Source organism: Apostichopus japonicus, chromosome 11 (genome assembly GCF_037975245.1).
Source record: "Apostichopus japonicus isolate 1M-3 chromosome 11, ASM3797524v1, whole genome shotgun sequence".
NCBI lineage: Eukaryota > Metazoa > Echinodermata > Holothuroidea > Aspidochirotida > Stichopodidae > Apostichopus > Apostichopus japonicus.
Genome location: NC_092571.1, coordinates 1,992,008 through 2,016,586, shown reverse-complemented (window position 1 = coordinate 2,016,586; position 24,579 = coordinate 1,992,008). Strand labels below are relative to the sequence as shown.

The following is a 24,579-nucleotide window of genomic DNA, read 5'->3' as shown; positions in this document are numbered from 1 at the left end:
ATAATATTTTGAAGTACAGTTAAAATAAATAAACAGATAAATAAAGATATAAATACATATATAAATAAATAACTACTCATGTATTTATATATTGATATATGTATATTTTTTAATAGTACTTCAAAATGTAGGGTGTTCGAACGCAGAATGTTTTAATTCTGGTGTCAAACACTTCAAACATGTTGACCGACTTTGACAGAACCCTTTTGTTACATAAGTGGTTAAGTAGACCTTAGAGGGTGTTGTTGTGGTTGTCATTCACTTCTGCATGTGCAATATTCTGGGTGAAAGGCGAAATATACATACCTTTAAGGCGACCAATATACACATTTTCCCTATGGGTGGCTGCGTAGTAAAATTACGTTATGGGGATTTTTTTTTCGGGCCAAAAAAAGGTATATCTGCCGCCGTTGGGAATTGAAGATTTTGACCACTACAGTCGCATCTGGCATCTTGCACATAGTACCTCTTGAAAAACTTGTGGAGATTTTACCATTTCACCAGTCGTGATTTTATTCAAAATTTTCAAAAATGTCGCCGTATGGGTCATTTTTTCGTGATCCCCCCTATGGGTCAATCCAGTCATATATATATATATATATAATAATAATAATTTCTCCTCTAAATGAAATGTAGCTGTAGTCGTTCTCTATATATTCGTTATATCTATATATCTATATATATCTATATATCTATCTACAGTGGCGTAGCTAGGATTTTTTGAGTGGGGGGGGGCCATGGGGGGCTGTTCTTTCTAGTGGGGGGGGCCGGAGGTTACTATCTAAGCGGAGCGCCACCATGGTTGGCGCGGAGCGTACAGAGAAAATTTGAGATTTCAGCACCCCCCAGATCGCAGGAGATGGCACCTGTGAGGCAAAATAGCAACCAAAAAGATGTGCAACTTTGGTGACAGAAATGCAAAAAAAGTTTTTTCTCTTTCATGCTGACTGGCCTTGCCAACTCAACCAGACTTTTAACTTGAGGGAATTTGGCATCATTTGCAGGAATTTCAGAATTCCCAATATATCTCTACCAGTAGTGGAAAATCCTGTTTCGACAGTTTCGTTGCCATAAAAAAGTTGTTTTGTGGAATATTCAATGACATATATTCATTTGACTCGAGGCAATATATGAATACCTGCAGGGGGCGGCGATCTGTTTCAAATATTGGGGGGGGGGGGACATCTGCTTGGATGCAGGCGAATTACTGTCAAAGCGGAGCGCCACCATTGGTTGGCGCGCAGCGTACAAGAAAATTTCTGGTTTTGATAGCCCCCCAGATGACCGGAAATGGCACTTCTCGGGCTTGAAAATGACCAACCAGATGTACACTTTTGCCTGAGAACCAAGTTTTTCCTAATAGTTTTTCTTTTTTCATTCATAACCTTTTGTCAAGATTGTCACAAGTCACACATCATGTTCGACCTCATTGCATTTGTAGGTAATTCTACGTAACGCCCCACAATACCCGTCAGCCCCACTTTTCAAGGTTTTAAGCCCATTATTTGTTCAGAATTTGAATAATAAATTCACTTCAAAACATACCCATAATGTTGCACTAAATTTCATCTATGGACAACCAATATAGAAAACCCCCCTTAACCACTAACAGACCGGTCAAAATTGTACGAGTGTAGAGGGAAGTATACTATGATGAAGAATGTTGGTCAAGGAATTTTCGAAATTTCAGACACAGTTAAATTATTGGTGTACAAATATTAAAACCTCTTATAACGGCTACTATAAAACTTCGATATCATAGAAAATACCCAAAAAATATGCTCGAGGGGGAGGGCGGTCTCCACCCCTTCACCCCCCTCCCTTGGCTACGCACCTGCGGTTAGAAATCTTGTAGGAAACAGGCCAAATGGAAACCCAGTGAACCCATATCGATGTGGATCCTATGTATGATTGTACGTACTTACACTCATACACAAGATGCAAACCAAATTTCATTACGGATGCGGTCCGTCTAGCTATTCATTTCGAGAAAACAAAGTAAAAACTACTTTCGGTCATATATAGTAACAAATTGTGACACGGTTAGACAGGCGCTTTGCGAGGAATTTGCCAAGGGAGGGGCAAAGCTTGTACCCAGACTTTCTAAGCGTAGCGCCACCATAAGTTGGCGCGAAGCGCAAAAGAAAATTTTGGCCGAAAATGTCTCCCAGATCGCTGGAAATGGCACTTCCCAGGCCTTGTAAGTTGCATCTAAGCATTTTCTATTTTGAAATTACTAGCGATATCATAAAAAAATACAAAACATATGCTTAAAAAAAACTATGCCACCAAATATTGGGGGGATATAAGATACTATATCCCCCAGCTAAAATATTGGGGGGACATGTCCCCCCCGTCCCCCCCCCCCCATGATCGCCGCCCATGAATACCTGATACCTCGGCTCAGTACAAACGGAGCCAATCTTTTGATAGATTGTTGCGCTAGGTGGAAGCACTGAACATATTTTCAGCAGATATCGCTATCACGCAGCACAACAAGGTTCGTGGTGTATGGTCGCAATCGTCGCATCGACCATTGCCATGCCATTCTGTGTGACCATTCTCATGATTACTACAGATATTGTATTATTCTTATTCTGCCAGATGCAGACGAGAAAATTGTGTAACTCTATTTCCCAAATTATTGAACAAAAAATATTAGCGAATCGCACTGATGAGTGTTTTTTTTTTTACCCCATTCCCAGTGGGGGGGCCAGTGGGGGGCCAGCCGATTTCATGGGGGCCTCGGCCCCCCAGGCCCCCCCGTAGCTACGCCACTGTCTATCTATCTATCTATATATATATATATATAGATATATATATATATATATATATATATATATATATATATCCTCTAAATGAAATGTAGCTGTATTCGTTCTCCTTCAATACGTCACTAGTCAAAGCTGAAGTTACAGTTAAAAGCTTGTAGATCAAACCAAACACTGATCCAGAGGGGCGTGTGCGGTGTACAGCTCCCCTTTTCGAACTCTCGCAACAATTTCAAAAGAATTTATTTATCTCAACCTTACCTGTATACCTGGGCCGGATGCCCCTAGACCACCTACATACATGGGAATCGGTTTCACCTGACCCCAGGACCACAATCCCCTCTATTTAGAAGTCCGCCCCTTCACCGATTAAAAATCAGATTTTTTTCCTAAACTGTAGACGAAGTATGGCAAAGACAAGTCCATGCAAGAAAGAATCCATATCATTTCATACAGTTAAGAAAGCTCTGTCATTGGGCACGATTCTGTATACGCTATTGTTCGATAAATATAAAAAATATTCTGAAAGATAATCAACCACTAGAAATTGCAAACTTTAATTTGTAAATGAACACTTTTATCTAATAATTTTTGTACGACCTTTGGCCCTTTTCTGACCTATTTTTTATTTTGGTATTAAACTTAGTTTTATTTTTGTGATGAGAGTTGTTTTACTGCAAAACAAAGAACCCCTTTACAATTATTTTTATTTCCGTGATGAAAGTTGTTTTACTGCAAAACAAATAACCACTTTATTTTTTCTCAAACAGTGGTATGAATATTTCCTACGTTTTGAGTGCCTTGATCCCCTCAAGCTTGGTAAAGTTATATTTTTGAGGAGTTACGCTAGAAAACTGATGTTAAGTGGTTAAGTACTGACTTTGTAAAATATATATATAGAGGGCCAGACGTGTCGATTTTAGCAGTAGATCCTGCTAGGATCGATATACGTCAGGCCCGCTAACTATTACATATCTACCTATATAGGCTTTTTGCAGAAGATAAACAGTTTTGCTAAAAGTTGTTTTTTCTCTATTTAATAAGTACCGACTGTAAAATATATAGCAGATCATGGTGAACATGAACAAGGAACAAACAATTTGGCATGGTCGGATGTAGTAATTATGATATTTTCATGTTGTTGTTAGATTTGAAGTAACGCCGTGTTAAACCATCGTTTGGACGCGAGGTTAACTGAGGGTCTTTTTTTCTTTCTTACCAAAACACATTTATCTTGCAATTTAAACCCCAAGAGGGGTGCTGGGGAGCAGTGGCGTCGCCAAGGGGGGCCAGGGGGGCACGTGCCCCCCTGGAAAACCCAGTGCCTCCCCCCGAGTGCCCCCCCATCTGAGATTTGGGTTGGTAAAAAAATATATATATATTTTGTTATATTCACCTCCCATCATCTGAGTTGGTTTTTCATAAGGACAAAGAAGCACAGTAATTCGTATTTTCTTCAAATGAGCTGCGAAAAAATAAAAAAAAGTTTATCCTTGAACGTCGGGTATCGAAGTCGTGACCTGCGCCATCACAACAGGTGTCGATATTTACATTGAATGTGTCAGTGCTCACGCCATACCAGCGGATATACACGTCCGCTTCGCGAGCTACATGACTGTGAGAAGGGAGGGTACTGCAATATGTTGCCTTGGTCTGAGGTTGACAGGTTAGGAGCTGACGAAATGTGAGAATGTGAGGGTCCGCAGGCACCATACTTGCCTATATTTGTGGACCCATATATTAACCCTGTTGTGTAGGGGGTGCAGAGGTCATTTGAGGTTAGATGCTTGTAGGAACAAATGGCGAATGTTCACACCTGCATACTGAGCCATACTCGATGTGTGATCAAACTTTGGATTGCATGGTGAGATCCCTGATAGGAGCCAATAACGATGCTGGAACCTGTTACATCTTAACAGATAATGGGCGAAAACGAGAAAGACAAGAAAGGAGTCGGGGGTCATGCACACATTAATTCAACAAATGTAGGTTCTATTGATATAGGGTTAGGCATAATATCGACAGCATGTGGTTCATATCCTCTGCAAAATTCTGTCCCTTGTTAAAATCATTACCTCAAAAATAGCAATTTCTGGAGATATCTTCAGATCGAATTTAGCATCAAATGTGGCAGCATTTTGCATCTAGCCCATCCTCCGTATGCGAAAATTTTCCAAAGGGGAGGGGGCAGTGGCGGCGGCACCGGGGGGGGGGGCTTGAGGGCTCAGCCCCCAATGAAAAAGTTGAGGGGGCAAATGCATGATAAGCCCTCCCCCCCCCAATATTTACCAAGGCTCCGAAACGTGCATCTGCCCATTTTTCAATGCATACTTGTCGATCTGTCCGATGCACACGTATACTATATAGGTGTAATAATTTTAGTAAATGCTGGGGGGACCCTCGGCCCGTCCCCTGGCTATAGACCACATTGTCACCCCAACCGCGTCTTCACGCCCCGTGAAAAGTGGAAGCAGTGAGTGTGAGTACCGGTAAGCGCAACACAACTTCGTCTTAGACCAATGACTTGCTTCATTTCAGCCAGTTCTCCAACATCCCCTTACTACATTAAAAAACGTCTTTGCGAGTACACTACGAGTAATAGCTACTCTCTTAAAACACCATCGAATATACAAATTACAATGTTTTTACAGACTTTTACGTGCAATCTCAGAAATTACAGGCTTGAGACCCATATTTTAGGGCTAGGTATTCGCAGCATAAAACACTCGGGAAGTGCCGTTTCCGGCCATCTGGGGGTTTGAAAAACCCAAAAATTTCTTGTACGCTCCGCGCCAACCGATGGTGGCGCTCCGCTTAGATGGTCTCTACACATTAACCCCCCCCCCCAATAATTTTCCCGTTCTGCCGCGCCTGGAGGGGCACCCCCTTCCCTTAGACCCCTCCCCCAGGACGGCGATCCGTATCCACCTAAGTGCCCCCCATCAAATGCTGGTGCCCCCCTGTGCCCCCCAGACTGAAAAGTATGGTGACGCCACTGCTGGGGAGTTGGGGGAGGGGTGCAGCACAATGACCCGGTCGCCCTGTAAATTATGAGACAACGATTAATGTATTCTCCTTTAATTTGTCGTTTTATAGATCACAGATATTAAATTGATCTTGACAGCTAATAACTTGTACGGATATCTAGATCCTTTGCTTCACTTAATTAACAGGCAATGCCTTGTAAGATATTCCTTTCCATAACCAGGAAGGTGTTACACTGAAACAGTAAACTTAGGTTTGCCATGATTTACCAGAAAACACGGTAACTATATAATGTTGTGTAACTAGAACAATATCTTCTATATATCAGCACACACCAGGGCTTTTGAATACATTTCAGAGAAATTTTGAATCTTCTTTCTGACATGTGTTTGCAATCTCTGAACACCCCATCCCACACTAACCCCCCCCCCACCGTGTATCCCAGCCAGTGGCGTAGCTACAGGGGGCCTGGGGGCCGAGGCCCCCCATGAAATCGGCTGGCCCCCCACTGGCCCCCCCACTGGCCCCCCCCACTGGGAATGGGGTAAAAAAAAAACACTCATCAGTGCGATTCGCTAATATTTTTTGTTCAATAATTTGGGAAATAGAGTTACACAATTTTCTCGTCTGCATCTGGCAGAATAAGAATAATACAATATCTGTAGTAATCATGAGAATGGTCACACAGCATGGCATGGCAATGGTCGATGCGACGATTGCGACCATACACCACGAACCTTGTTGTGCTGCGTGATAGCGATATCTGCTGAAAATATGTTCAGTGCTTCCACCTAGCGCAACAATCTATCAAAAGATTGGCTCCGTTTGTTCTGAGCCGAGGTATCAGGTATTCATGGGCGGCGATCATGGGGGGGGGGGGGACGGGGGGGACATGTCCCCCCAATATTTTAGGTGGGGGGATATAGTATCTTATATCCCCCCCAATATTTGGTGGCATAGTTTTTTTTTAAGCATATGTTTTGTATTTTTTTATGATATCGCTAGTAATTTCAAAATAGAAAATGCTTAGATGCAACTTACAAGGCCTGGGAAGTGCCATTTCCAGCGATCTGGGAGGCATTTTCGGCCAAAATTTTCTTTTGCGCTTCGCGCCAACTTATGGTGGCGCTACGCTTAGAAAGTCTGGGTACAAGCTTTGCCCCTCCCTTGGCAAATTCCTCGCAAAGCGCCTGTCTAACCGTGTCACAATTTGTTACTATATATGACCGAAAGTAGTTTTTACTTTTTTTTTCTCGAAATGAATAGCTAGACGGACCGCATCCGTAATGAAATTTGGTTTGCATCTTGTGTATGAGTGTAAGTACGTACAACCATACATAGGATCCACATCGATATGGGTTCACTGGGTTTCCATTTGGCCTGTTTCCTACAAGATTTCTAACCGCAGGTGCGTAGCCAAGGGAGGGGGGGGTGAAGGGGTGGAGACCGCCCTCCCCCTCGAGCATATTTTTTGGGTATTTTCTATGATATCGAAGTTTTATAGTAGCCGTTATAAGAGGTTTTAATATTTGTACACCAATAATTTAACTGTGTCTGAAATTTCGAAAATCCCTTGACCAACATTCTTCATCATAGTATACTTCCCTCTACACTCGTACAATTTTGACCGGTCTGTTAGTGGTTGAGGGGGGTTTTCTATATTGGTTGTCCATAGATGAAATTTAGTGCAACATTATGGGTATGTTTTGAAGTGAATTTATTATTCAAATTCTGAACAAATAATGGGCTTAAAACCTTGAAAAGTGGGGCTGACGGGTATTGTGGGGCGTTACGTAGAATTACCTACAAATGCAATGAGGTCGAACATGATGTGTGACTGGTGACAATCTTGACAAAAGGTTATGAATGAAAAAAAAAACTATTAGGAAAAACTTGGTTCTCAGGCAAAAGTGTACATCTGGTTGGTCATTTTCAAGCCCGAGAAGTGCCATTTCCGGTCATCTGGGGGGCTATCAAAACCAGAAATTTTCTTGTACGCTGCGCGCCAACCGATGGTGGCGCTCCGCTTTGACAGTAATTCGCCTGCATCCAAGCAGATGTCCCCCCCCCCCCCCCAATATTTGAAACAGATCGCCGCCCCTGCAGGTATTCATATATTGCCTCGAGTCAAATGAATATATGTCACTGAATATTCCACAAAACAACTTTTTTATGGCCACGAAACTGTCGAAACAGGATTTTCCACTACTGGTAGAGATATATTGGGAATTCTGAAATTCCTGCAAATGATGCCAACTTCCCTCAAGTTAAAAGTCTGGTTGAGTTGGCAAGGCCAGTCAGCATGAAAGAGAAAAAACTTTTTTTGCATTTCTGTCACCAAAGTTGCACATCTTTTTGGTTGCTATTTTGCCTCACAGGTGCCATCTCCTGCGATCTGGGGGGTGCTGAAATCTCAAATTTTCTCTGGACTCCACGTTCAGCTTCGAGTTATTATTTGAGTTATTACATGAATCTACATGTCTAAAGATGTCATTTGCAGGGGATCAAAACTATATTATATACTTTTTAAGAAAAAAGTCGCCCAGGAAAGAACCTGGGCACGAAAACCAAATTACCGAACGACTGATCCGCTCTCAACCCCAGTCCCCTTGCATCGGGACTGTGGCTGTGTGATCATCGTCAGGAGTGCATCACCATTCCCCACGAAAGGGAACAGATATAACACATGATCTTAGCCAAAAGGCCGAAAACTATATTATATTGGCAGTATTTGGATGCATAAATATGCATGCAGGACACGACCCCATCCCGGTGACCATGCCTGACCAAACAGGTCTGTATCCGCAGTGTCCATTATATTGCTGTACCCTACCGTTGAATGTACATGGAATTCCTCTATATTACTAATAGATTTCCGTAACCGTGCAGCATGTTTGATATAAAGCTAGGTAACCTCAGCTATCTAGAGTAAAACTTTTCAATATTCATTATTTTGTATAGAGGGACTTAAATATTCATGATTTTGTAGAGGGATTTACATATTCATTATTTTGTAGGGTCTGGCATTCTCCTATAGGAATTTAGTAACATTAAACTACCGTACTTTTTGTTATTTTCACCGTGAACATCAAGCATATGTATGATGTAATTTCATATCGATATCTATGTTAGCTGGAACGTTTTAAATCCTGATTTTGTTTCGGGATTTAAATATTCATTATCTTGTAGGGTGGTGACATTCTCCCATAAGGAATGTGGTTACATTGAACTAACTTTTTTACGTTCACCGTGAAAACTTAACTTATATGTAGATGATATTTCGTATTGGTATCTTTGGTTCTGAAATAAATATGATTACATAGTCATGGATATTCATGTCCATTATTGTTTCCAGAGAACTAAGAAGCGTGATACAGTGTGTTTTTTTCTATATATATATATATATATAGCAAGGACAGGGTTTGACGTATTTCAAGTAGACCATATTTCAAATATAAAGTGTTATTTGTATAAAGAAAAACACTAATTATATATATGAGAAACACAATTGTGCCATCATTGGCAAAATTTATTTATATATATATTTAAATCTATTTTTACGTAAACAGCATCCAGTAACATCGCAAAAATGTAAAGGCTTTTATTACAGAGGCCGATAACCTTCGCTCAATTCTTCATTTGAAATAATTGTATATTGGATTAAACTGTTTTTTATTGGCACCAAAGGTTTTGCATCCAGAACAAATTGATTGCACCGAAGTATGACCGTAACAAACTCGAAAGACTTAATTGTTTATAAAGACATGCTGTATTGAAATAAAGTACCTTAATAAGTACCTAAAAATTACCTAAATAAAGTACGGTGTTGTTGCCACAAAGGCACTACATACACGAGCTAGCGCATGCGTACATTAACAAGACTATTATATATCTAAAAAATCGAACACAGCCTTTGACCAATGGTAAACAATAACGGAGCCCACTTTCGTTTGGTCTTGATATTTCATCGTCTTGTGAGAAAGAGCCAAACTTTGACGAGAGAAAATACCTCACCATATTAGAGTAGGCTTGAGGAGAGAAAATACCTCACCATATTAAAGTAGGCTTGAGGAGAGAAAATACCTCACCATATTTAAGTGATTGTAGGCTTGAGGAGAGAAAATACCTCACCATATTAAAGTGATTGCAGGTTGGGGGGAGAAGTACTTCACCATTTTAAAGTGATTGTAGGTTTGAGGCGAGAAAATACCTCACCACCTTTAGTGATTGCGGGTTTGAGGCGAGAAAATACCTCACCATATTAAAGTGATTGCAAGTTGAGGGGAGGAAATACCTCACCATTTTAAAGTGATTGTAGGTTTGAGTGGCGAAAATACCAAATACCTCATCATTTTAGAGTGATTGTAGGCTTGACTGAGTTTTGCTCGATATTTGGTTAACCAAAGTATGACAGATAATGCCATGGCAATTCTTTAATGTTTAAAATGCTACCACCAATATATAACAAACGCTCTATATATCATCGTGCAGCCAACGTTTTTAAATAATAATAATATTACCTAAAGAAGAAGATTAGCAATATACACAAAATGATTTATTACTTGTAAACTTCAGCGTAGCAAGAATTCAAGCATTAACAACTTTTAGCTTATAAAGTTTTTAAAAATTTATTTGATTTGAAAGGCTTGGTTTACTGTCCCGTCTGTAACGAAGACTTTGTTGGGGTCCATCTCTTCTTTAACAGGTCTACCTCTAAAGCCAGCCACGATATTTTCAAATGTTCGGCCTTTCGTCTCAGGGATGTAAAAGAAGATGAATATTGTGGTAAGTAAACTGCAAACTCCAAAAACTAAAAACGCAAATGATCCGATGGTATCCTACGGAGAAAAAAAAAATGCTATAAGAGTTGTTTTTAAATCCGTTAATAACCGAAGATTGTTACAGATATATTTTGTGATCTTAAATAAAGGAAGAACGAAGTCTAAGATTTGCCACGGAATTCTAAGATAGCAATCTAAGAATCCTCCTAATTTCAGGATGGCGTAAATGCACTCCTCTTTTCACTTATTTTACCTCTTTAATTATAGGAGCCAGCTACTAAAGATCTTTCTTGCGCTACCACAGGGGGATAGGAAGTTTCCAAAAAGTGTGAGGGTGGGGGCACAACATCAGAGGGGCACTTTCTCATTCCACAACGCCCACTCGTTATGCTATATACCGATACACACCGGCCATATCACTTAAAGTTACATGATGTGTTAGTATGTTGATTGTATATTGTTAACCGTGCTACAGAAAGATATGGGATGCCATTTTAAAAATAGCATGTACAGACTAAAAATAAATAATAACAATAAAATATTAAAATTAACAAAGGCTTAAGATATCCAAAAGACAGTTCTTCATCAAAGGGGCACATTTTATTTGCCAGTAGGGCATATTTGCTATTTTGGAAAAAAAGTCCCCCCCCCCGGCTCCTACCCCCTGCGCTACCATATCTACAAACAAAAAACCGCGGTATGCTCTTTACTTCCTCGTTAGGTCCTTTTCGGCTAGCTAACCCCCGCCCCCCCCCCCCGCCCCTCACTCACATCCCCTCTCTACTTATCTTCCTCCTAATTTAATGGCATGGCTCTTCTTTAAATATAGAATTAAATCCTCTTATCATACATAATGTGTGACGTCACTCGGGTCATTTACAGTATCAATGCTAGCCGTATGTCAACGGATATTCTAAAATGAGCACACAAGTTTTAGAAACGACTGAACTAAAACTAAGAATAGTCTGGGCATTGAAAAAATAAAAGTACTGTTTGGCTGGTATGCAGTTCAACCAGCATGTAGGTAATATGAGAATGTTGTAGAAACGGCTGAATTAAAACTAGGGAAAAGTCTTGATATCAGAAAGATAAAGAATATATTTGACAGGTATTTCCTTTCAACCGACCTGTAAATAAGGGAATGTTAAGCCCACGATGAAGTTGCTGTACCAATTCGCTTGTACTGAGATGGACATGGCAGCCGGACGTGGACCCTGGGCCCAAAGCTCGGGAACAATCACAAATGGTATTGGAGCTGTAGATTGACAGAAAGTGAAAAGGAAAATAATAGTTCATTGCGATTTTTTTTTAGCTTCCCGCAGAATTATGAGAAACATTTGTGGGCCAACTGCTCGATCAACTTAAACCACTTTAATACAAATTCACCGATTCTTACATTTAGCAGAGCTTATTTACATGGATTATTTCCATATCGCAAGATTTACGCTAATTTCTTCAAAAGAGTTTTTCTTCGGAAGATTTTGAGTGATGAGGTTGGTTCTGATATAAATTGTAGAGACTCGAGATAAGGCCTATCTAACATATGAGTTTTTTTCAAGCTAAACGAAGTAGAGAGACATATTTCGTACAAAGACATCAGAAACAAATTGTAGCACAAGTTACCCTGCAGAAGTCTAGCATTGTATAGTATTCCAGGATATATGCAGTTTTTACTAACTATATCATTGACTGGTTTCATTCATTTAAGCCTTGTGATTAACTTGTGATTGGTATATCGTTACGTCAACATCGTAAGTTGACCCAGTACCATTCAAAATCGTCACAATTTGAAAGACATTTCTCGAATTGTTGACTTTACCTGGTCCAATAGCGAATGCAATGATGAAGACATATATCATCACTAGGGAAAACCATTTCCAGCCGTCTGCATCTTCCTATAAGAAAATACAGATAAAAAGAAGATATTATATGAAAATATGAAATTATAAGTCGTTTCAATCTTCCGAATAGAAAGATATTTGTACGTGTGTGTGTGCTATTGAAACTCCGTGTGGGGGGACGTGGTTAATATATCATATTGCTATTTTTATTCACCTTGATTGCTCCTATAAAAGGAGTGAATCATACTTTCCTTACATCGCCGTAAATTTAAATCTTTTAAATGGAGTCCATAACAATTTCTTTCAAGATATGAGTAGAATTTTGAGGAAAAAATCTCACTTTGACAGATTTTGATTCCCGCCATTGTATATATTCATTATTTAATAACGGTCAATCACTTCTTTAAATTATAAACTGGATACTGCAAAAACGCACAATTGATTATAATCACTGCGGCATGCCATGGATTGACGACACTTTACTGAGGGCAACATTTCACAAACCTGTAAACGTAATGACATCGTAAGCAGAGCGGTGACAACAGTCACAATGATAAACGGATACAAGAGCAATGACCTACGGCCGAGCTTCTCAACCACAAAAACCTGTTGATTGAAAAAAACAAAATTGAATTTTTCACAACTGCGTATTAATTGTTCATATTCATTTTGAATTTTTTTGTGATGAAATGGGCGCTTCTTGTTTATAAATCGTACTTTAAGTGGATTTTTTTCAATAACCGGTTTGGGTTGACAATAGGTTGTACGAAATGTCACAAAGTGAGGAAACATCCCTGATTTGTATAGCTATATGCGCTAAGTTGAAGTTATGGTTATATGGCTTCAGACACCCGATACTCATAGCTAGTACAGTAACTACTGTTCATGTTCAACAACCGTGCATCAGTAACTACTGCACTGTGTTCGCAACACGGTAACATGTGTTACAGGTGGCACAGTAATAAAAAAAAATTTTAAAAAAAATTTAAAAATTTTTACAATTTTAAATTGTCAAAATTAAATTTTAAAATGTTTCAATTTGCAGTAAGAAAAAACTTGCAGTAATTACTGTGCCACCTGTAACACATGTTACCGTGTTGCGAACACAGCGCAGTAGATACTGATGCACGGTTGTGGAACATGAACAGTAGTTACTGTACTAGCTGTGAGTATTGGCTGCTTCAGACATTAATGTACTAAGTTTTATAATCTATAAATATAAAATGTATATATATAAATATTAAATATAATAAACTATTAAGTTTCATAATCAACGTATTATTACATACCGCCACTACCGTCATTATCACGTTGATCGCTCCTACTCCGACAGTAGCGTAACCAATTTGAACTTCATCAAGGCCGCTCTGTTTGTAGACCTCAGTAGCGTAAAACAAAATCTGTGAAATATTGAAAACGAACTGAATCAATCCACTTGAACCAACATCAAAAAATCGTTGTGATTTCGAATCAACTTGTTTTGCCACAATGCATAGCAACGTTGCACAACTCTATTTACCAGAGCCGCGTTTCATGGTACATCTAGCTATACATGATTAACTACTTGTGCACAAATACTTTGTACAGATGTTTTTCCAAACTATATTGCACATCTGCGTTACCTTACATCTATAGGCCTACATGTGCACAACTGCATTACACAGCTACGTTAACTTTATACAGAACTACAAAACACGGCTACATTGTACAGCAAATATTGCACGACTCAAAAGTCCCTACTACATTATACAGCTGCGTTACGTGGTATACAGCTGCACATGTGCATAACTGCATTAACAAAGTTATATGTTTACACAACTACACATCACAGCTATACAATTGCACCACCAAAATGTGTATATACATTTGCAGAGGTAAATTACAACACTTGATATAACTCAATACACTTGCCTATAACTTTTTACTCATGGAAGTGTGATGTAAATACAATCCATATCATCACTCTGATAGAAGTCACTTAAAACAGTATACACTGCCTTCTATAAAAATGGATTTAACTACATCCCACACCCTCCCCGTTTGCTTGGAACCTATAAACTATACTTACAGCGTTAACGCCGGTAAACTGTTGCCCAATGTGGATACCAATAGAGATGAAGAGAGGTCTCTTCCACTCGGGCTTTCTGAGCCTCAGTACATCCATTATAGTAACGTTCTCATTGTTTTTAGTTTGTTCTGCCTCTTGTCGAAGCTCCTCCATTTCATTACGGACATTATCAGTTCCACGAAGTTTCACTAAAGCTAAAAGGCAAATGGGAACCAAACAGCTAAAGTGACAAAACGGACCATATTTAAGTAATCTGTATTTCAAAATTGACGAATCCACCACTCTTGAACAATTTCTATAATTAGAATATGATATACGGTCTTGATTGTTATTGTCAGGTTTGACTGAAAAACTGATCTAACTTTAAAGGATATAATTTTAGTCTTGATATGTAATCGTGCAAGAAGGAAGAACAAACATGAGTTCTATAGTAATGCTTCTAGAGCTAGTCAGTTTGTCTATAGCTATTCACCATTAAAATGAATGCTCCTTTAAGGCTTCAAAGACGATGACATCGGAATCCTCGTTGCAGCCCTAAATGTTATAATTGTTAATTCATTGTTTCTCATAAATTGCCCTCAATTGAAGGCCCAAATAAGAAAGAGTATACCTTTAACCTGAAACATTGAATGATTATTGAAAAGTTGAATGATTAGTTACCTTTCCTTCATTTTAGAATAACGGTGGTTTACCTTTTCTACATTTTTCCTTATCGTCGCTCATAAGATAGTACCATCTTGGACTCTCGGGACAAAATGGAAGTATGAATAGTTGAATGATACTAGGTACCGCAGTCAAGGAGACAAGGATAGGCCAACCTGTTTTGTAGTCGAATGCATAAATTCCAAGAATCTGGAGGAGGCAGGAAATAAATGTTTATCATATAGTATCATATCATATATATCAACAGACGTGAACGTGTTTACGAAGCACGTTTACTTGTTTAGACATAAATAATATGTCAACTATTACACTGTAATTTGTTTTTGTCTTGTGTGTATAGGAGGGGTGGTATAAGGGTGTTGAATGGTGGTTGGTATATATGATAACCATAACATAACATTACAGGTGGTATTTGAAAGAAAAGGCCTTATGAAAGACACTGCAGTCTAGGTTCAGTTCAGTTCAGTTTGGTTTGTTTTTTCTTCACATAATGCATAACAAATTCAGTATATTACAGGATCAAGAAGTGTATAAGTTGAAAGGACTGTGAACAGCTTGACAAGTAGATCACTTTTAGCACAACAAAAGGAAAGTAAAGTGAGACAGTAATAAATAATGATATTCCAATCTTCTCCCTTCTCGTGACCCCCAGACAAGGAAAAGGGGAAATGGGTTACCCTTGACAAAAATGTTTGAAGACAACTTTAACTCCTTTTTAAAAAGGGTTATCACAATAATTGACAGGTGGCTCTATACGTTCCTTTAGTATTGTGACCGTTTATAGAGAAAGACTAGAAACTACAGAGAAAAGGTTTGTGAAACGTTTTGTAAAATGTGAGATTATTGACACTAATTGTTATTGCCAGAGCAATCTCGAACCAGAGTTGCCCTACCTGAGCTACAACGATGCCAATTGTAAGCAAAAGTTGGTGTATGGTAGCAATAGCTCCACGGAGATTGACGGGTGATATCTCGACAAGATACAGCGGTACAATGGTGATACCAACGCCTAGGACATGAAACGAATAATACCCATGATCATGCAAATTCCTGGTTGACCTTATTGGACATATAATCACCAATACAAGAAACTGTTATAAAATATAGCTAAGTTAATCAGACTCAAGAAAATCCTACATTTGTGATTTGTACTGTAACATGTCATTTTTGCCGGCAATTGCTGATTAAGCACCATTAGAGGTTTAACTGCTATGGAAATGCACTTAAGGTTAGGCTGATATTTAATAACTACCATAACATGTTAGGTGGGTATGCTTTCAATATCAATACATGTGTGTTATGTAATTGCTATAGTTTCATAAACATCGCTGCACAAAGCAAAGGAAACAACTATGGGATGTTCAAGGATTGGGTTAATGTGACATTTTGGAGTTTCTGCTCTCCGTTACCACTTTACTCAATATATACATTCAAGAAATCTGTAGTTTAGGACAACTGATATACATGGCAATAAATACATTTAGTCCTTATCCTGTGCTGTTAGTCTATATATAGTTAAATTTGCCTAGATGCGCAGATTTATCGAGTATACCTGCATAGTATCCAATCACAAATCTTCCTATGATGACCATCTCATAATTATTGAAGACGTAACTAAGACCCATCAATAAACCTCCAAGGATGGAGAAAACGTTGGTGAGAAGCATTGCCCCTTTCCTGTAATGTAAAATATGAAATCAGTTAATATACCGTCTTTATTTGTATAGCCTGTTTCTTCCAGCTCAGTGATATGTCATTGAACAGACAAACGTCATCTTTAGGTGATAAGAAAGTGCAAGTCAGTGAACATTTGTGATTCCTCCTCTCTTAGGAATTATTCCTAGGTGTAATTGTTTGCTGGAAATTTCAAACATCAATTGCTAAAACTTGTTACCTTTACTAATCGTCAGACCTCTACCAGGGACCGTGGACCGTGGGAGGGGGATAAAGTAGTTCCGGCTCAGTGATTTTTAATCGTAAATGCGGGCGCCTTTTAAGCTAGTGAATGATTTGACGAAATGGATGAAACTAGCACCTGTCGCGACCAAGACGAGGTTAGCGCCTTCGTAACCTAACGACATATCGTCTCCAGTAGTCCACAAGGTCCGAGCAGATGTGCCGGTGAGCCAATCCCCGCACCCCCCCCCTTCACATTACGTCACATACAATTGTACTCTTCCGTAACTGTCGGTAATAGTTTGGCACTTACCTGCCGAGAACGTCAGATAAATAGCCAGCTGATAAAGCTCCCATAGCCCCTCCGATACAAAATATAGATATAGTTGTTGACCACAGCCATAATTCTGCGGTATCACTTAATGGCGCACCTCTCCTTTCCGTCTGGGATTGGTTGTAAAAATCCCGCATAAGCTTCAAGGAAGAAGAAATGGTCGTAATAAGACTTAATGGAATACAGTAATTCGTCGTTTGATCGTTCTTAATGATATCAACACCATAGACTGATATTTTATTCTTACTCCTTTTGTTTACCTTATTAATAATTAAAGGACCATTTTTAACTATCCTAATCAATATGCCAAAAAGGTGGTACATATAACTACGTTACTACATTACTATAGCATGCCGAGTAATTTATATAATAATAGGCTACACAAAACAAAGGCAACTCCTACGTTTATCTCATGTCATAATTGTTAATGAGAAAATAATTACTAAATTTTCAGTTGATTCTCAGAATTATGTCCCCCACTCACTTTCATTAATAATTAAATGCAAAAAAAAGCAGTATTCAAAATAACAAATTCGACAGCCATTGTATTATTAGAATTAATATTAAGCAAGTCAATATCGTGACACATAGTTAAAAAGACATTTCAGCCATGTGTATGAAGGAAATAGATCCTCTTTTAGCTGTTTTAGGGAAGTTTTTCATTACCGGATTACAGTTGTCTCTACCACATATATTTGTCAGTTGGGTTTGTTACTCCTTTAAAATAAATTCAATTGGTGGCTTTGAATATTCCATAGAATTGTCCAAGGTATAAGATAAAGTACATATCTTACATCTGAAGGACCAGTAAGAACTCCAACTTGGTAACCGAATTGAAACGACCCAGCCATAGACGCCACGAAGGACGCTATTATCAACCATAGCGTCACACGACCCTGTGTGTATGTAAAAAGAATAAGTATTTATGTATCTTGTGTTTCATCGTGGAATTCATAGAAATTAATAACAAAATAAACTAAACATTGCAACTTAAAAGTACCTTAGAGAAATAAGTCTCTTAATTAAGTTGTTCTGGTATAACTACAAATTTAAAAAATGCCCAAAATATCCTAACGAAATTTTAAAAATGAGGGAGATTAAAGTCAGGTTTTGATGAAGCTTTCTGTAATAGTCAGTACACTTTAAACGTTCGTCAAGATTGAAAATATAAACCAAAATGATTCAACGAACTCTTCCTAACTGAAAGACCAATATCCGCTATAGTATATATGCTTCACTCGTCTGTACCATGCACGCTATTCACCATATTCAATTTTAAGGTATATTTTATCAACAACTGATAGAAAACAATTTCAAAAACGCACCCTTCTACTAACCACTAATGACCTAATAACACCAATTTGAAGACATCTCATTTCACAAGTGAACCCTCCCCTCACTCACAACTTGTTACCAAATTTTCCATTTTATCTCAAAGAATAATGAAAGCATTTTCACGCTGTTAACAAATATTTCAGGCCTCATGGTGATAATAACTCACTGACGATTCTTTCAAGTGAATTATCAAAATGGCTTGGTTACAGTTTACACCTAAAATCAACATTGATAGCCTAGATCTATAAACGTATGGTAGCGAGTTTGTTCTTAGTATATACTTTGCATTTATAATTGACCCACTGTTAGTTACATTACAAATTCACATGCAGGTTATCACGTTATTGTAGAGTTTTCAAGGGTGTGAAGACTCGCGCGAAAAGACACGTCTAATGCCGGTAATCTGACCTAGTTTCGAATGAGGTGTAACAGAAGTGTTAGACACCACCATCGATCCCAGAAAAACGCAAACAGCTTGCTACCTTCGGTAATTAGACACTAGTGTACAGTCAATACATACAGCTACGGTCAATACCCACAGCACAGTGTACAAACGATACAGCGATGGACATCTCAGGTTCAGCTAAACAGATAACAAGGTATCACGTTTCATTACGGTTTGCATTTGTAGCGACAAGCAGAAAACTTCACTTGCAAGCAACGGAAAGTTAACTTTTTCAGTACGCGGTTTGGGGCGAGTCAAGGCTTCAATGCCGTTAAGCTAGCATGAATACATCGTAAAGTTTGTACGAATATTGTAATAGTTAATATGTATATCGATATCGTGGGTGGTTGCAAACAGTTAAAGGGCTATTCTGGTGGCGGACAATATAATATTTATCTTAAAAAGAAAATATATATAATAAAAAAGGCTTTAAGTTTTCCAATTTTATTTTTTACTTTTGATTAACATAAAGATGTAATGATATTTTACTGCACGAAATGATGCGATTCGATTAAAACTTCCATACATACTCGATCATTTATTAAAATCAGTTATTGATTAAATGATTTATTTTTGTTTCGTAAGCGAATGTAGAACAGGGTCCTAGTTTCATCTATTGCAGTGTTCTTTGATATTGTGTAATATTTAGGTTGTGACAAATTTGACAACCACAAACCAACTTGTTGAAATACTTAGTAATAGTCATAAATTAATTGAAATGCAAATACTAGTCTATGATGGTTCCAAAGGTTGGCACGGGTATAACTCTACTGACGTACAAATGTTTGACCTTGCTATAGTTATGAAAAACACTTCAACATATACTCATTTTTCTCATTAAGGTGACGTGACCTACAAGTAATTTAACGTACGATAACTTAACCCTCATGCGCTCTTGCAATCAAGAGTATTCGTTTTTGCTTGCCCATTTTCCATAATTTCCTGTTTCTTGATAAATATATATTAGCATAATTGCAACTATAGATAAATATCGTTATTTCATGCAAGCTATGTCAAGTTCATCACCTAACTAAAGTCGGTAAAAGCTTGAAAATCCAAATATTTCTCTTCAGTTATCTTGACCTTATTTATATATCGATATTATTTGGGTTCACTCCTTAATAATGAATTAAGTTGAGTTACAGTTATAACCATGGTAGTCTGTTTCTGAGATGATAAAATAAAACAGTAGAAAACCTTCATTCACGTCGAAAAATATTAAAATATTAAACTTTTTCCACTGTTGACTTTCCACCGAATACATGGATATAGTGTGCTTGCGATGCATTTTATTGACAACTTCAATTTTAGCGTTCAGTTTATTTGATGATATTAAAATTTTCCACTTTCAACTAGTTTATTAAAAATATAGTATTTGTGTGACCGGCTATGCGGTCACATGAATTTTCTATAAGGTATATTAAAGTAACACTTAAGTAATATCATTCATCTCATAAATTTATCTCATGATTTTTGTTCGGTTTTCGGTTTTTGTCCTTCTGAGAAGTTCAGTTTTGCGATTATGCAGCCAAATCCTTCTAATCAGGGGAAAACCCGTCTATATTTCAGTTCAACCGATTCACACAGAGATTACAGGAACTACGGTAAATCTTAAAAACTTTGTACCACAGTAAAAACTGGATTGTGCTGACAAATGTGATAAATCGGTAGCATGTGCTATTAGGATTACAGTAAGAACTGAAAATATGTGTAATCCCAACAAATCCCAACAACTAGTTTTGTTGGAATTACACATATCCTCAGTTTTTACTGTAATCCTAATAGCACATGCTACTAATTTATAGTACGATCTAGTTTTTACTCCTGGTACAAAACTTAAAGATTGACAGTAGTTACTGTGTTCAAATAGTCAACTAATTATACTCTTTGTTTGGAAAAGACATACTGTATAATAAACAGAGAAACTTGTACTGTTGTAACTCGGAAGGAGGACATGAAAAGTACTTGTTTCGCTGTTACTTTTGCATCAAATAAACTGATCTAAGATTTCAGAACTAAAACTCGCGCATTTTGACAAAAAATTATTTATTGGGAATCATTTCTAATTTTAAACTAAAAATTTCGTTAGAAGAGGTCATACTTGAGCGTCGTATATGCAACATTCCAGTGCGATGTACATAGTCAGCCAATACTCATAGCTAGTACAGTAACTACTGTTCATGTTCCACAACCGTGCATCAGTAACTACTGCGCTGTGTTCGTAACACGGTAACATGTGTTACAGGTGGCACAGTAATTACTGCAAATTTTTTCTTAATGCAAATTTAAAAGTTTAAAAATTTAATTTTTTCAAATTTCAAATTGTAATTTTTTTTTAAATTACTACAAATTTTCACCTGTCGGACTCGTAGTTCAACATGTAACAGCTTCCAGTAATTACTGTGCCAACTGTAACACATGTTACCGTGTTACGAACACAGCGCAGTAGTTACTGATGCACGGTTGTGGAACATGAACAGTAGTTACTGTACTATAGCTATAAGTATCGGGTGACATAGTTAAACCATTTGTCACCGAGGTATGACGCACATTCACCCACTATGCACCACACCTACAACGTTGCTAACACATATGCACGATATATAACATCATATTGGTCACACACCAGTCTCATACTATAATTAACATACAATACATATACCATACTTCATTACAATTTTGCGTGATGATGACTATACATAGGCCTATATCATATCTTATAGATGTACCATTGATTGTTTAACAGTTATTTTTAGTATTTATACTCATTCGTTCCCTAGTGAGAACATTCGTGATGACGTCAACGTGACGTAAGCTTGAAGAACATGCACTACAAGCAGTATTTTTTATAAACGTTGAAACCATCAATCGAATCTCCTTTTTTGCACTTTAGAGGCTGCATAATCCTGAAGTCAAGACCTAATTGGTTACTTACATGCTATTGTATCATGCGACAGCTCAACATACCTCAAATCAGTAATAGCAAGCATTCGTATCCTAAACATAAATTCAGAAGGAAAAAATGAAATTTGGGTTTAACTATAAATCTCCTGTTACAGTACGTTGCCCGATTTTCTCAATTATTTTACTTACATAACAAACCCCCACGTTCGATAAATACGAATAATTCTCTGTTGATGGAGGTGAACAGATTTTGTAATTTATTAATCGTGTAAAACGCTTCCTTCCCAGACCGTCCATTTTAATCACCTATTTTTGATAAACCTTACATTCAACTCCATTTCGTTTGAATCTTACCTTCGTCGCACCTTCTTCGATAATTTCTCGGTCATCCATTTTTTACTTTCAACCCTCTCTCTCTATAGACATCAAGATGCACTCTGCACCCTATAGTATAGGATCGATCTGTGAGTATAGGACCTGTCTTTACCAACGATTTTATCACTGTGGCTGTGAGCAAACACTCAGGCAATCCAATGTAATAAAATAAACTACTATTAGTTTATAAGATTTATAGACTGATTTATGAACGGTTCAAAGTAGCACAAATCAACATAATCTAGTAAACGTTCGCACAACGTTGTCGCTGTCACGATATAATGATCTTAGATACGCGTAAGTAATTTTAACATATCATGTTAAAAGAGCCAAGATGATATTTCGCACTTCGAACTGTATTTAGGAATTGGTTGGAAACATATCTCAAGCTAATTGATCTTTGAGCGATATATCTGTCAATAAAATGGAAGCAAACATTAATCGCCCTTTATGTAGTTCGGATTCCCCTCTCTACAATCGCGGAATTGGTTACGCTTGCTTTGTGTTGGTCTAGTTAACTTGAGAACAGACTCTCGTATCACGTATATGTCTATTAGGATGTATTGAACCGAAAGGGACGTCGCAGTGTTTAGTTCATTCGATCCTAACTGAAGCTATATACGCTTCCAACACGAAGAAATAATTATGAATAAACCGATACTAATTTTTAAATACAATGATGGAGAGAATAAAGTGGAAAACTTTATTCTCTTCGTGAGTGTTGTCAATAAGCGGTACCGGTATCTATAGAAGGGTCGCCGAAGGGAGAAAGAGTAATGGGGGGGGGGGGTGATGGTGATTAGTCGGAGCACCCTTGCCACATAAACACCTTATTTATACTGTCATGTTTTATATATATCAATAGCACCTAGATCTGGATAGGTTCTGTTGGGTATATGATGTGACTTTCCATCACTTTACGACCTTATAAGCTGTGAACTTGCTGCTCCTCTACACCGTTCCGCTCAATCCCTATATTTAACATAACATAACACACACACATATATATATATATATAGGCCTATATACATATATATATATAGGCCTATATACATATATATATATACATATTTATATATACATATATATATATATATATTTATATATATATAATATATATATATATATCAGGGTTCTGCCCAGGGTGGATTGAGTGCCGGCAGGACTATCTAAGCGGATCGCCACCATCCGTTGGCGCGGAGCGTACAAGAAAATTTTGGGTTTTGGAAACCCCCCAGATGGCCGGAAACAGCCCTTCCCGAGTATTCTGAGCCACATGTAGACAGCTTTGAAATGAGATCTCATGTCTGGAATTTTTCATAATTAATGAAAAAAGTTAGGACAAATATCTGGAGCACCAGAGTACAGACCAGCCGTTTATTAATGCAGTGTTTAACCCTACCCAACTACCACGGTACATGTGCTGCGAATTTTCCCAGGTACCTTGCCAAACAACTGTGAGCTCATCCCCTGTCTAACACCTGTTTGTTAACATTTTTTGGCACGTTGCCAGGGAACTTTTCATGGCGTAAACTTTTTCGTTCCACTCTAGAATTAATTAGGTCAGTCAGTAAAGGATCGGTAAAGTTAGGCGAAATGATATCTTAGACGTTCAAGAAAAGTAGGTAAAATATCCCCGTTACATTTAGGTAAGTAAAACACACCTCAAGCCAACTGACTCCTCCGCATGCACACCGCATGAAACACGAGGCACAGCCCATACCATACACGCATAGCACGATATCAAGGCCCCTTGCTATGGCCATCTTTATGAAAGTTACCCTTGTAATCACATGTTTTAGGCCACTTGGCATGATTAACTCAATGCTAAATATTGTTTCCATGTTCTTGTAGAAAACGTAAACTCCGCAAAATACAATCAGTTGTGATTTTGTAGTTACGTGAGATCCGTTATAACCGCCGAGGTGGTTAGGCTATTTGCTATACACTTAACTATGGTAGGATATTATTTTTTCGGTATTTTTGGAAATGCTAGAAAATACTTTCTTTTCCCCCCGCTTAACACCAGATGTGGTCTTACGGTATATTCATAAATGGATGCACTAGAGCCTTGTTTACATGACATTAGTTGCATTTACGATATGCAAGTTTGGCGTGAATTTTTCGAAAGTGCTTTGCTAGATCTTTCGTAAAATTTGAAAGGTGTAGCCTACCACCTTT

The 24,579-nt window shown here is 38.0% G+C and overlaps 1 protein-coding gene and 1 long non-coding RNA gene across 3 annotated transcripts in view; one reads left to right on the top strand and one right to left on the bottom strand.

The window, feature by feature from the left end:
• Positions 1-24,579, top strand: part of LOC139975732 (uncharacterized) — a 156,905-nt gene that overhangs the window by 33,259 nt on the left and 99,067 nt on the right. The gene's annotated exons all lie outside the window — the stretch shown is intronic.
• Positions 9,253-22,679, bottom strand: LOC139976186 (solute carrier family 2, facilitated glucose transporter member 5-like). Of its 2 annotated transcripts, XR_011796026.1 has the most exons (13): positions 22,378-22,679; positions 18,134-18,235; positions 17,319-17,479; positions 16,662-16,786; positions 16,003-16,118; positions 15,139-15,298; positions 14,447-14,640; positions 13,668-13,778; positions 12,883-12,984; positions 12,357-12,432; positions 11,665-11,792; positions 10,009-10,594; positions 9,253-9,966 (listed from the first exon to the last, which is right to left on the bottom strand). XR_011796026.1 is itself a non-coding variant. In XM_071984697.1 (12 exons), exons 1-12 carry the CDS (start codon positions 22,414-22,416, stop codon positions 10,385-10,387), a joined length of 1,524 nt encoding a protein of 507 aa, XP_071840798.1. In that variant the 5' UTR covers positions 22,417-22,679; the 3' UTR covers positions 9,253-10,384. The 2 variants fall into 2 exon arrangements, 1 of the variants encoding a protein (XP_071840798.1); XM_071984697.1 differs by having other exon boundaries at positions 9,253-10,594.

Excerpts from the sequence above, each read along its gene's own strand:
- LOC139976186 (XM_071984697.1), bottom strand. The coding sequence starts at position 22,416 with ATGGATGACCGAGAAATTATCGAAGAAGGTGCGACGAAG. Across the intron at positions 17,480-18,133 it reads TTCTTACTGGTCCTTCAGAT|CTTATGCGGGATTTTTACAA; the intron begins GTAAGATATGTA and ends TCTTCCTTGAAG. Across the intron at positions 16,787-17,318 it reads TTATCTGACGTTCTCGGCAG|GAAAGGGGCAATGCTTCTCA; the intron begins GTAAGTGCCAAA and ends TTTACATTACAG.